The sequence below is a fragment of the Lissotriton vulgaris genome, chromosome 5 (genome assembly GCF_964263255.1).
Source record: "Lissotriton vulgaris chromosome 5, aLisVul1.2, whole genome shotgun sequence".
NCBI classification, from domain to species: domain Eukaryota; kingdom Metazoa; phylum Chordata; class Amphibia; order Caudata; family Salamandridae; genus Lissotriton; species Lissotriton vulgaris.
Window position 1 is genome coordinate 1,376,126,541 of NC_141693.1, and position 13,299 is coordinate 1,376,139,839.

The 13,299-nt window shown below is 47.6% G+C and overlaps 1 protein-coding gene across 1 annotated transcript in view; it reads right to left on the reverse strand.

The window, feature by feature from the left end:
* Nucleotides 1-13,299, reverse strand: part of LRIG2 (leucine rich repeats and immunoglobulin like domains 2) — a 384,256-nt gene that overhangs the window by 267,693 nt on the left and 103,264 nt on the right. Inside the window, exons 5-6 of the mRNA XM_086923328.1 lie at nucleotides 8,043-8,186; nucleotides 6,418-6,561 (exon numbers count right to left, since the gene is read on the reverse strand). Coding sequence (XP_086779454.1) covers nucleotides 6,418-6,561; nucleotides 8,043-8,186 — 288 coding nt within the window. The remainder of the gene's footprint in view (nucleotides 1-6,417; nucleotides 6,562-8,042; nucleotides 8,187-13,299) is intronic.

Sequence of the window (13,299 nt, forward strand, 5' to 3'; positions counted from 1 at the left end):
AGCCAATTGGTAATAGCGTCTACCTGACCAGAGGAGGGCAGCGCGGTCAGATCGGGGCTGGAAGAAGAGAGGAGGGTCGATAGGGCTTCGATATCAACACGATTCCATGAGCGCGCCCAAACATTCCTCGCAGGAGCAGGCTTGGGTGGTGGAACGGGGGATAGGGAGAAGGTGATCAGTGAGTGATCCGACCACGGACATGGGGAAATAGAGAGAGAACTGACCGGGCAATCACGTTGCCAGATTTGGTCCAGGATGTGTCCCAACCTGTGTGTGGGAGCATTGACGACTGATGTAAAGTTGAGCGACTGAAGAGAGTCTGAGAATTCCTTGGACGTGGCGCATTCCGCGGGGTCGGAGGGCCAGAAGTTAAAATCTCCCAGACCAATGATGGAGGAGTGGTTAACAACCAAAGTCGCCATTAGGTCTTGAAAACAGGGGAGAAACGTTTGAGGGGAGGACGGGGGTCGGTACACAAGGACACAAGTAAGAGGGGGAGTAAAGGAAAGCGATCGAACCACTAAACAGTCTGAGATTCCCATGGAGGGGGAGACTAGATGGTGGAAAGTGAATTCCTTACGGGCGATAAGGGCGACCCCTCCACCAGGCCTGCCGAGGAGCGGTCGGCTCGAATGGCATAATAGGTCGGGGGGAGTATCGCCAGCAGGGAGGGAAGAGAACTGTCCGAGAACCAGGTCTCGGTAAGAAATAATAAGTCAGGTTTATGGGATTCCAGTAGGGTGAAAAGATCGAGTTGGTGTTTTACTGCCGATCTTGTGTTTAAGTACATAGCAGATATTGCTGTGGGGGGGAGGGCGTCTGGGAACGGATTAGAGGAACTGGTCTTTAGGGGCGTGGACAAGATGTTGGTATGGACTGAATCATGTGAAGTTTGTAGTCCAAGATTAGAGATACGGGCTAAGATAGCGGCAGGTAGAGTCCACTTGCCTTGATGAGCGGTGAGTTGCGAGTGGGAATATTGAATGCAAGAAGCAGAGTGTATGGCCTCTGGTCTCGGTCGGTCGCGGACGGGCGCAGACGGGCTTTCCTTAGGCGCGCCTTTGGCGCGCCCGCGGCGCTCGTCCACTGCGCTTCCTGGGGAGGCACATACTTATGGGATAGTGAGTAGATGGGCGGTGGGCGTGGCCTCCAAGGGGGCGTGGCCTATCAATCAGCCGAGGCGCTGGCAAGCGTTTTGCGCGCCGGTTTGTGGTCAGCGGAGGGTCCGCTTCTGAATAACAGAGGCTTAGGGTGAGTAGAGTTTGAATTAAAAGCACAATATCACACAGGTAAACAATTTAAAAAAAAGGAGCGCTCTCCCGGCTTTCCGCCTCAGGAGCAGCGTGTTATCAGGTGGAGACGCTAGTGATCAGCGTCTCTTTTATGCGGTGGGCGTGGCCTCCAAGGGGGGCGTGGCCTATCAATCGGCCGAGGCGCTGGCAAGCGTTTTGCGCGCCGGTTTGTGGTCAGCGGAGGGTCCGCTTCTGAATAACAGAGGCTTAGGGTGAGTAGAGTTTGAATTAAAAGCACAATATCACACAGGTAAACAATTTTTAAAAAAGGAGCGCTCTCCCGGCTTTCCGCCTCAGGAGCAGCGTGTCATCAGGTATATACACACACACACACACATATATATATATATATATATATATATATATACATACACACACACATATACATACACACACATACATACACACAGACATATACACACACAAATATACACACACACATATACATACACGCGCGCACACACATATATATATCGCGACACTCCTGATTCATTAAGCAAAATAAAAAAACACTGCTGCATATATTACCGGATTGCAAGTGTCCGTTCTTCTCTTGGAGAGTGCTGTCGTGTGGGGTGTGCTTTGAGAGTGTTAGCGTATATATATATATATATATATATATATATATATATATATATATATATATATATATATATATATATATATATATATAGATATATATACATATACACACACACACACACACAGTGTTCTTAGATTGGTTTACTCATGGACCTTTAATGGGAACCACTTTGAAGTGATTAAACCCAAACAAGCATTTGCAATGCAATAGGTCTAGCATTAGGAAAGTTTGAGCTATTGGTATTGTAACTGACACATTTTTTATTTATGTGTTGGTTTTGAAAATAGCAACATTAATAGCTTTGTCATTTACAATGCCAACAGTTTTAACTTTCGCAACTGTGATACCTATAGCATTTGTAATGCAATGTGTTGTATTTACGTGACTTAGATGTATTGATAGAGGGAGAGGTGTGGCGCCGCGGCCAGGGTGACTGACTCCAGAATCTGGGGATCGCGGTTCGATCCCCAGGGCCGGCGGCAGATTAGCCCAGCACCATGTGACTCTGGGCAATAGCTTGCTTAATCTTCCCGACGGCCCCCAGCGCCCAGAGACCCTTACGGGTGATTGTGCGCTTTACAAATGTGGATTATTATATTACAAATAACAATGGCTTCGAATTTTTTTTAATAATTCATACTTAAATAAAAGTTGTTGTAATTTATAATGGCAATAGCTTAAACTTTTGTGAAGATTATGTTCAGTGTATTTTATTGTGATGAAAATCCAAGAACAGAAATTAAATATTAACATTGTTTTGTGACATTCGTAATACAGATTGAAACATTGAGAGAACATATTTGAGCCAGTTGTTGTTGAATGGTTGCACAGACTGATGCTGTGGCGTTCAGTGATGCTGTGGTAGTGCATAGTGATGTTGTGGTGCCCCGGAGTGATGCTGTGGTGATTCGATAGATAGATCGAGGAAGGGCGATCGATTAATTGATAGAGAGATAGACAGAGTGAGGGGGATAGACAGAGTGAGGGCGATAGACAGAGTGAGGGCGATAGACAGAGTGAGGGCGATAGACAGAATGAGGGCGATAGACAGAGTGAGGGCGATAGACAGAGTGAGGGCGATAGACAGAGTGAGGGCGATAGACAGAGTGAGGGCGATAGACAGAGTGAGGGCGATAGACAGAGTGAGGGCGATAGACAGATAGAGTGAGAGGGATAGAGTTAGGGCGATAGACAGATAGATAGAGTGAGTGTGATAGATAGACAGACAGATAGAGTGAGTGGGTGGCCTGTTCCAACTATGCTCTGTGGTGTTGTCCCTGCAGACTCCCATTGAATAACTTGCTACAACGTGTTTTATAGAACCTTTCCTTCTTCGGTTTTGCAGTGTCTAAGTACTATAAATAAATGTTACTAGTACCCAACAAAATGGCAAAGGGAATTTGCATTTCTTTGGAGATCATTTCTGTCAATTTCTGGCAAAAATCTCTTGCTATAGGGGGCACAAAAAAGTGTTATGAGTCACTGACAGCTGTTTAGAATTGTTTTCGGTGATCACTGCATGTGGCCAATCACCATTTCTATAGCATTTACAAGACGAGTGATTCTTCTTCTGAAAGCGTAAAGAGAACACAAAAAAAAATTGTGGTGAAATAAGGTTTAAAACAGCCATATTGTGGTTGGCATATTAAATGTAGGACCGAATCGAAAGCGGAATTATCAGTGGAACTATTTGTCAGACAAAGGTCGTCACCAGACCCAAGATCTTCATTGTCGGTTGTTACACAAACAAAGGGGTTTACTGGAGAATCTCTTCTCCCTTCATATTCGGTTTCTGTGATGGTACAAGTAAACAAAACAAGATTCATTGTATTCTACTATAAACATTAACACCAGATCAGATGGGAGTCGACCATTCGGACAGTCAACTTACCAGAAATAACAAAATGTTAAGCTTTTGAAACTTGTTCTCTTGCTACAAAACTCTAGCTAATGTTCTATCTAAATCAGTCTGTAAGCGATTTCTTAAACTGTTCAGGAGTATAATTGCACATTAATATTTACACTCCTACACTTTTTATTTACCAAAGAAATTACCCGTTCTCGTTTGTGGAAAATTTTCTAATGTTAAAAAAAGCAATGTTTTTCCAGTGAATGTTAACATGCATTTTTTGTATGATTTTAATTTTCTGAGCGTAATTTGATTAGTAATCTTTTTACCCAGAAATGATTGTTTATTTGTTTCTCCCGTAAAATGCTTTGTGGCTGTGAGACTTATTTTTAAGGTCCACAGAAAAAAAGATTGAGACCTTGACTTTTGTTAAAGCAAAAAATTGGCCGGTGGGTCTAATGCAAAGGAACAGACAGGTTCCTGGCAAGACTACAGACCTAAAGCCTAGTCATAAAGCAGACATTTTCTATAAACCAAAAACAGGGGTCGTGTATGGCCTGCTGCCCTGCTCTATGTGAGCAGCTCAGAGCACAGGATAGGAAGAGCAAGTTTAGTAGGAGAGGCCTGAGAGGGCATCACTGCTCTCCAGCTTCTTCCAAGGTGAAATACCGAGGCACAAGGTACCTATTGCTGTAGATTCGAGGCTGACAAACAACATGTTGGGCCCCCATCTGTACGATTTATCGGAGCATAGGAGACTGTGCCCCACTATTGAGTGACATAATATTGCACATGTTAAATATTCATGCAGCAGAATGAAGTGTTCCCAGATGCTGCGTTCCCTCACCATGGCGAGTTTCACAGGCAAGAATGTCAAATAATATGACAATAAATCACCGTTCTCCCTTTCCGAGCTGAAAAGTAGACATGCTGCGTCTTCCACTCTACAGAAATTTTGCCAGGAGTGGCTCACCTGGCGAATGGAAGAAACGTCTGGGTGTGACGTGTGTGCACATCACATCTAGTAGTCCAGTTTAGGCAGGTTGGAACTGGCAGTGAGCCTCTGCGTAGTTAAACTACACGAGCAGCAACGCTTCATAGTGACTGGAGGGCTCTTGGTGGCAGCAAGAGGTCACTGGTTTGGTGCAGCTCCACACTCGACAATTCAGCCACAATACATCGACTAACCCGGATTGTACTCTTGTGCCAGTCTGCTTTGGGTGTGACTGAAAGTCGCATTGTCATTGCAAGTGATAACAGTACCCCAAAATGTCAGTTGACTCTTGTTAGTTTAATGTGCAGCTCTCGCTGGGCAAACTGCGTATATTGCCTACTCTCATTGCATAACAGACTGTAAGCAACTTGGACCCCTTGCCTTTCCCTAGAGAGGAAAAAATAGTTATAAGGATTCTACTTATACGGAACCTGTCTTTAATGAGAGGAAGTGCCAGGAATAGGTCTTGGTGGCACATCCAGTTGTCAGGGCTCCCTGCTCCACAACCTGAATCATCTGAAGCTCAGTGGCGCTGCGCGCTCCATCTCCCTCGCGAGGCGTGCACAATGACGTGCCACGCATTCTTAGCCCAGCACGAACTGCAGCCTTTACTTGACACTGTAAGGATATTTGACAGAGTATGGCGGTAAAAGTGGCTAGAGGAATGGCAAACAAAGCACCGTTACCGGTTTGTGCTTTGTTTCGAATCAGTGTAAAAAAACATAAGAGAACACAAATTTGCATGAAGCACGAAATACATTACTTGTTAAACCAGCGGTGACAGTGGGGAGAGGTGTGGGGTGGGGGCAGCAAGACAGACATGCTGGGTGGGAGGAGAAATGGAGCAAGTGAAAGCACGACAATTGTTGTGCATTTGAAGCTCTCGGCATTTCTGTGGCGGGGGAGCGCATTCCTTTGAAGTCGGATGGGGGGGAAGCGGGTTCCTTTGAAGTCTGATGCCGAGGCTGGCTGGCGAAATGCGAGCGCCTGGCTCAAATGAACTGTACGTGATCCGCAGTTGGGTAGACTTTTCGGAAGCCTTACTATAAATCTCGCCTATCACTCCTACGGGATGGAATAGGCGAGACCTAAAAATGAATATCATGCTGTGTACAACCCTGTGACTTTATACTGAACATAATACCAAAAGGCACATGAAAATGCAAGTAAAAAATGTAGAAGGCAAAGTCCCTTCTACTGGTCACATTCAAAGGTGCAGTAAGAAAAAAACAGACCTATGGGTTTATCCGATAACATGAGCACCAGCTTGAAAAGGGAAATCGCAGTGAACAAGGGTTGTCTGGTGTGTTTAGTCATTACTAGTAAATTAATATAGATCAAAGAGAAAAGGGGGGAAATCCAGCATATTTCAATACTTGTAGAATATTTGTCATGTACTTATTCAGGCACCTACTAAGGCAAGTGAGAAATTTCAAAGCGGTCTTGTCAGACATGTTTCCCTGTGCAGGCACATGCTTTCAACTAGGACAGCACCCCAGCACTTTTTAGAAACGTGGGTCTTCATGGGCAGCGGTTATGGTAACAAGGCATAGTGATGTGTGTTGTGACTGGAATGAGACTAGCTATAGATCTGCATGGTAAAAGGAACCATCTAGAATTATCAAAATGCAAAATTTTCATAGTTTGCAGCGCTCTGATTTACAATCTGCTTTATCCAATGAGAAATCAATGCACTTACAACTGTTCCATATTATCCAGGCCAAAGAAAGCCCCATCCATGAGATCGCTTAGGCCATTGCGCTGCATTTTTAAAGATTTTAAAGACTCAAGTCCTTGAAAGGTTAGACTTTCAATCATTTTAATCTTGTTCCGTTTAAGTTCTCTGAAATAAATTAAAAAAAGCAAACAGTAAGAGGACTGTCCTTTAAAAATTATGTTTATATTAGCTACCAAAATCTAAAAATGGACTGCAACAAAGAATGGAAGCACAATGGTTCTGGTTCCATATGATAAATCACAAGGAAAAAAGCAAAAGAGTTGTAAATGTCACTAAACCATGCATCATGCTACAAAGTTTCTGGCCAGGCCCCCCAGGATTGTGTGGCCTGGGTTGGGTTTGTGCATGCAAAATGTTCCCCTGCTCCCCAATTAATATGTACTACTTTATGGTAGGCAGAAAATGAGCTGGTCACAAAAATACTGATTGACCTGTGGTCAGTCACTGCTTGGTAACATTTGAACAGCACTGCGCCTAGAGACTAGGGGCCAGATGTATCAAAGGGTTTTACCCATTCTGTCTCTATGGGAAAATGTGTTCATACATATGGCCCTAGGAGTCTGGTGCCAGAGGTGCGATTTCAATTTAAATGCTCTGCTTTCTCTCGGACTAGACAACCTGCTTTCCAACTGCGCACAGGGCAGTAGGGGGTAGAGGGAGATGAGCTGCAGGAGGAGGGGGCAAATTCGATACAAGAGAGAGAGCGAGGCAGAGGAACAAGAAGCAGCACAGAAGGTGGGGGCATAGATGACATGGGGATGGGGCAACAGAAGGCATGGTAGTGAGGAGGCAGTGGGATGAAAGAGGACATGTTGACCCATGGCGCAACAGGAGGGCCAGAGGAGTCAAAGGGAGGGCAGGCTCAAGAAACTAGGGAGAAAGGGAGGCAGGTATATAGAGTGAGGGTGCGGGGACATTTGTTAAAGGGCAGCGGTCAAGACCCCCACAGGGTGCAGCACAGGCACAGGCAACTGGCTGTTGAGGAAGATGGGGATCTGTCAAAGGTGAACGGATCGTGTACATATCTCTCGATCCTAGTCTCTAGCCACCCCTTTCTAGTCTCTTAAAGCAATAATGGACCGCGTGAGGAGGGTGTGGGACACGAGGGAGGGGCAAGGGAAACAGACTGTAGGGTGCCATTATAAAGTGTCTGGCAAAATATATTTTTTTTAAGTACCTGTTCAAGTGTGTGGCCAGTTGAAGGGTATTGGCCGCAAACAGGAAGTTGTACTAAGTCCATGCTCCGTGGCAAGGACAAACACTGAAGCCTCAAGAGGAAAAAGACGGTGATGGCGAATAATAAGCAAGAGAGACGTGGAAGCTAACCAATGGTAAGGAATGGTCAAGCTCCAAGTTATTTTATGGCTACTATCCAAACTGTAAATACCATTGTAATTCCAAACTAAAGGTCAAAACTTTGTCCCAAGTCCCTCTCTACACTGATGCCTTTGCCGATGCCACTGCCCCTAGAGTATGCTTATCCCACTTTTCCAATGGGCAGCGACAAATGGAGATAGGCTCTCTCAAAAAATAGACAATCATTAATAAAACCAAAAGCATATTGTTACTTTAATCGAATTACTTACAGATGTTGAAGGAGGGGCAATCTGAAAATTTTAGGCTCTATCTTGGCTATCCGGTTTCTGTTCAGTTTCACCACTACTATTGAGCTGGATAAGTTATCAAAACAGCCTGCTTCGAGAGTGGATATCCGGTTATTGCTCAGGTTCCTAAAAAAAATATATTGTGATTAACATGCACTCAAACATACAGTTGATAAACAATTTAAGGATAGAAAACAAGGCCAGCTCTTGAGCTGTAGTCTGCTTGGTCTCGTGGCTCTGTGGATTAATGTACCCATTCTATAGTATCTGTGATGGCACAAGGTCACTGGTGTAAATGCTGACCTCAGATTCATAAAATGAGTACTACTGAGTAGGGGAAACGACAACAATCTACTTTTCAGTGTCAAATACCCCCATGGGAAGAACATGTGCTTTACAAATGCACATTATGTTAATGGCACCTGATTTCTTTTTAGGTCTCGCCCTGGAATTCGCATCCGAAGGATGCGTCCAGGGCGGAGACTTATAGTCGGCTGACACGGGGGAATGAGGGACACAAAACTGTGACGAGCGTGGATTGAGCTGCGTGCACGCGCGTCAACATTCACGCATGCGCACATCACAGCCACACGCATACACAGCACTCACGCATGCGCACATACACACGCATACACAGGCACACCCCCGTCACCTACACGCATACACAGAGACCCCTCCACACACACCAGCCCCTCTCCTCTCGGCTCCACACACACGCACACGCATTTACACTTACACAGACACGCAGGCACCCAGACAGGCAACCCCCCCCCCTCACACACACGCATACACACAGACTCCAGGACACATACACATACACACACACATGCACGCTCACACACATACACAGTCCGCCGCCGCGCGCGCGCACACAGATGCCCCCCGCCCCCCCCCAACAAGGCGACGCCCCACTCACCGGCATCCTCAGTGCAGCGGCTCCCACCGGCAGCAAGACTCTTCTTCCCTTCTTCGGCACCGGGGCGCAGGGTAGGCTCCTGCCTGCTCCGGTGCGCCAAACAATCGCGGCTCTTCCGTGGGAGGCGGGGTAGGCTCCCGCCCTCCTACTTCCGGTTGTCCCGCCCGGCCTGCCTGACTTCCTGGTAGAAGACACGGAATGTTCATGGCAAACAGACAGACAAAAAGTGTCTTAAGAATCTTTCGTGCGCCGGTAAAGTCATCGCGGTGCTGACCAGCAGAGGGAATGCACAAGGTAAGCGGCTCGCAAGGAGGTGGTGGGGGTGTGAGGCGAGGGACGTGATCTCGCTTAATTTAGTTTCGAGTAGAGCCCCCTGCCTCCCTCAACCGTGCCCCCTCCCCCGCTTGAAGGGGCCTGTACTATGCCCCTGGTGCCCATTTGGTTTGTATTGTAAGTTCGCAACTCATTATATAACACACGTTAGAGTTGCTCCCTGAGCCTATTCTTCAGGACATTGACACAGTTTAATTCCCTCACAGGTGGCCCGTGTGTGTGTTAATGTGTGTATATGACGTTGCACCTGTAGTTGTGAATGTACGCACGTCTGACTGGCGCGGAGGTGTGCATGCATACGTGTGCATCTATCTCTGGATGCGGGCAAGAGCAGAAATGTCCTCTCTCTATGTGTGCTTCAGTGGCCAGCCACTACTGCCTCTCCAAAGGACTTGCGGATTGCCTTGTGTTGCGATCAAACTCACTTCCGGATTTCAGTAACGCTAGGTGTTACCTGCGCATTATCAGGCAAGGCCTTTCAAGGGATGAGCTCCGGAGCTCATCTTTCTAACAACACGATCCGGCTGGAGCAGCGGGGACGGCTGAGGTGCTGAGAGGACTCGGTGCATCAGAACACTGATGCTGCAATGCAGGTTTTCTCTGAGCACTTACAGTCACTGTCACAACCGGCTTTCGTTTTCACTGTTAACAGCACATATTTCTTTTACAAGTGGGATTAAAGGAGGTAGGCAGAGGACCGTGTTCAACAAAAAGAGGGGACACGTATTGCATGCAATCCTCCAGAATTGGCACCGCTTTTACAATATACGCGCTGCTGTGATTTGAGGCCCTGTTGAACAGCTCCAACATTCACCAGACATCATTTCCTTCATGTAGAGACATGAAGAATGGCGGAGAGGGAGTTTTGAATATGAGGGACTATGTTAATGTAAAAAGGGCATAAAGTACACCCTGCCGTAATTCTGGTGCAGAGTGACTGCAAATCCTCCAGTGAGCCCACACTGAAGGCCAAGATTTGTCTGTGAGATACGGGAGACTCAGGGGCCCTCTTCAAATTCTGCCTGTGGGCCCCCTCCATTTTGCATTGCGTCATAGAGTGTAATGTGCTGTAGGGCACAAGGCGGCTGTCTGCTGCACATGGTACCTTTGTATATTTTCTTGTCTAGAACCAGATATTCCTTAATACTTCCCGGAAAATCTGTTCTTCTCGGAGGAGCTAGTGTGTCACCGAACAGGATGTGACACAGGGGTATCGGAGCTAGGGGAGTCAGAAACGCTAACATCATGGAAGGGCCTTTAATGGTGCAGGTTTGATGATGGAATACCTTTCTGCTCTTACATTATTTAAGGAAATGTGCTCCCTGTGCTTTCCAGTGAGGAGTGTTGAGTGTCCGGTGTAGTACAGAAAAATGGACATGCATCCTCGGATCAGATTGTGGCAGCTAGACATGCAGCAGAAGTTCGTTGTCACTCGCTTCCATTTCTGCACATTCAAGCACCTTGGACCGGAAAACGTACGCTTGTCCCTAATGTAACAAGCGCGAGGCCAGGTGCTGCAGCAACATTACAGTACTCCATTGCCGTGGGCCCAGAGCCATGAACTAGGTTTAAACCTTCTCTAATCTCAGTTCCTTCGTTAATCAGATGCACCGACCAGAGCCGTAGCCTCCATTAGCGCAGCAGGAGCATTGGTGCCGGGGTTCAGAGGCTCTATGTAGACACCCAAACACACACACACGGAGTGACAGTGAGTGCGAAGTGACAGTGAGTGCGGAGTGACAGTGAGTGCAGAGTGACAGTGAGTGCAGAGTGACAGTGAGTGCAGAGTGACAGTGAGTGCAGAGTGACAGTGAGTGCAGAGTGACAGTGAGTGCAGAGTGACAGTGAGTGCAGAGTGCGTGCAGAGTGACAGTGAGTGCAGAGTGACAGTGAGTGCAGAGTGACAGTGAGTGCAGAGTGACAGTGAGTGCAAAGTGACAGTGAGTGCAGAGTGACAGTGAGTGCAGAGTGCGTGCAGAGTGACAGTGAGTGCAGAGTGAGTGCAGAGTGACAGTGAGTGCAGAGTGACAGTGAGTGCAGAGTGACAGTGAGTGCAGAGTGACAGTGAGTGCAGAGTGACAGTGAGTGCGGAGTGACAGTGAGTGCAGAGTGCGTGCAGAAACAGTGAGTGCAGAGTGCGTGCAGAGTGACAGTGAGTGCAGAGTGACAGTGAGTGCAGAGTGACAGTGAGTGCAGAGTGACAGTGAGTGCAGAGTGACAGTGAGTGCAGAGTGACAGTGAGTGCAGAGTGCGTGCAGAGTGACAGTGAGTGCAGAGTGACAGTGAGTGCAGAGTGAGTGCAGAGTGACAGTGAGTGCAGAGTGACAGTGAGTGCAGAGTGCGTGCAGAAACAGTGAGTGCAGAGTGCGTGCAGAGTGACAGTGAGTGCAGAGTGACAGTGAGTGCGGAGTGACAGTGAGTGCGGAGTGACAGTGAGTGCAGAGTGACAGTGAGTGCGGAGTGACAGTGAGTGCGGAGTGACAGTGAGTGCGGAGTGACAGTGAGTGCAGAGTGACAGTGAGTGCGGAGTGACAGTGAGTGCGAAGTGACAGTGAGTGCGGAGTGACAGTGAGTGCAGAGTGACAGTGAGTGCAGAGTGACAGTGAGTGCAGAGTGACAGTGAGTGCAGAGTGACAGTGAGTGCAGAGTGACAGTGAGTGCAGAGTGCGTGCAGAGTGACAGTGAGTGCAGAGTGACAGTGAGTGCAGAGTGACAGTGAGTGCAGAGTGCGTGCAGAGTGACAGTGAGTGCAGAGTGACAGTGAGTGCAGAGTGACAGTGAGTGCAGAGTGACAGTGAGTGCAGAGTGACAGTGAGTGCAGAGTGACAGTGAGTGCAGAGTGCGTGCAGAGTGACAGTGAGTGCAGAGTGACAGTGAGTGCAGAGTGACAGTGAGTGCAGAGTGACAGTGAGTGCAGAGTGAGTGCAGAGTGACAGTGAGTGCAGAGTGACAGTGAGTGCAGAGTGCGTGCAGAGTGACAGTGAGTGCAGAGTGACAGTGAGTGCAGAGTGACAGTGAGTGCAGAGTGACAGTGAGTGCAGAGTGACAGTGAGTGCAGAGTGACAGTGAGTGCAGAGTGAGTGCAGAGTGACAGTGAGTGCAGAGTGAGTGCAGAGTGACAGTGAGTGCAGAGTGACAGTGAGTGCAGAGTGACAGTGAGTGCAGAGTGACAGTGAGTGCAGAGTGACAGTGAGTGCAGAGTGCGTGCAGAGTGACAGTGCGTGCAGAGTGACAGTGAGTGCAGAGTGACAGTGAGTGCAGAGTGACAGTGAGTGCAGAGTGACAGTGAGTGCAGAGTGACAGTGAGTGCAGAGTGAGTGCAGAGTGACAGTGAGTGCAGAGTGAGTGCAGAGTGACAGTGAGTGCAGAGTGAGTGCAGAGTGACAGTGAGTGCAGAGTGACAGTGAGTGCAGAGTGACAGTGAGTGCAGAGTGACAGTGAGTGCAGAGTGCGTGCAGAGTGACAGTGAGTGCAGAGTGACAGTGAGTGCAGAGTGACAGTGAGTGCAGAGTGACAGTGAGTGCAGAGTGCGTGCAGAGTGACAGTGCGTGCAGAGTGACAGTGCGTGCAGAGTGACAGTGCGTGCAGAGTGACAGTGCGTGCAGAGTGACAGTGCGTGCAGAGTGACAGTGCGTGCAGAGTGACAGTGAGTACAGTCACTCAGCACCACCACATTATCAGTCAGAACCACCACAGCATCACTCAGAACCACCACAGCACCACTCAGCACCACCACAGCATCACTCAGCATCACTCAGCACCACCACAGCACCACCATAGCACCACTCAGCACCACCACTGCATCACTCAGCATCACCACAGCCCCATTCAGCACCACCACAGCATCACTCAGCACCACCACAGCACAAATATGTTCTCTCAATGTTTCAAGCTTTATTACAAATGTCACAAAAAGATGTTAATATTTCACTTCTGTTCTTGGATTTTGTTACAATAAAATACACTGAACATAATCTTCACAAAAGTTAT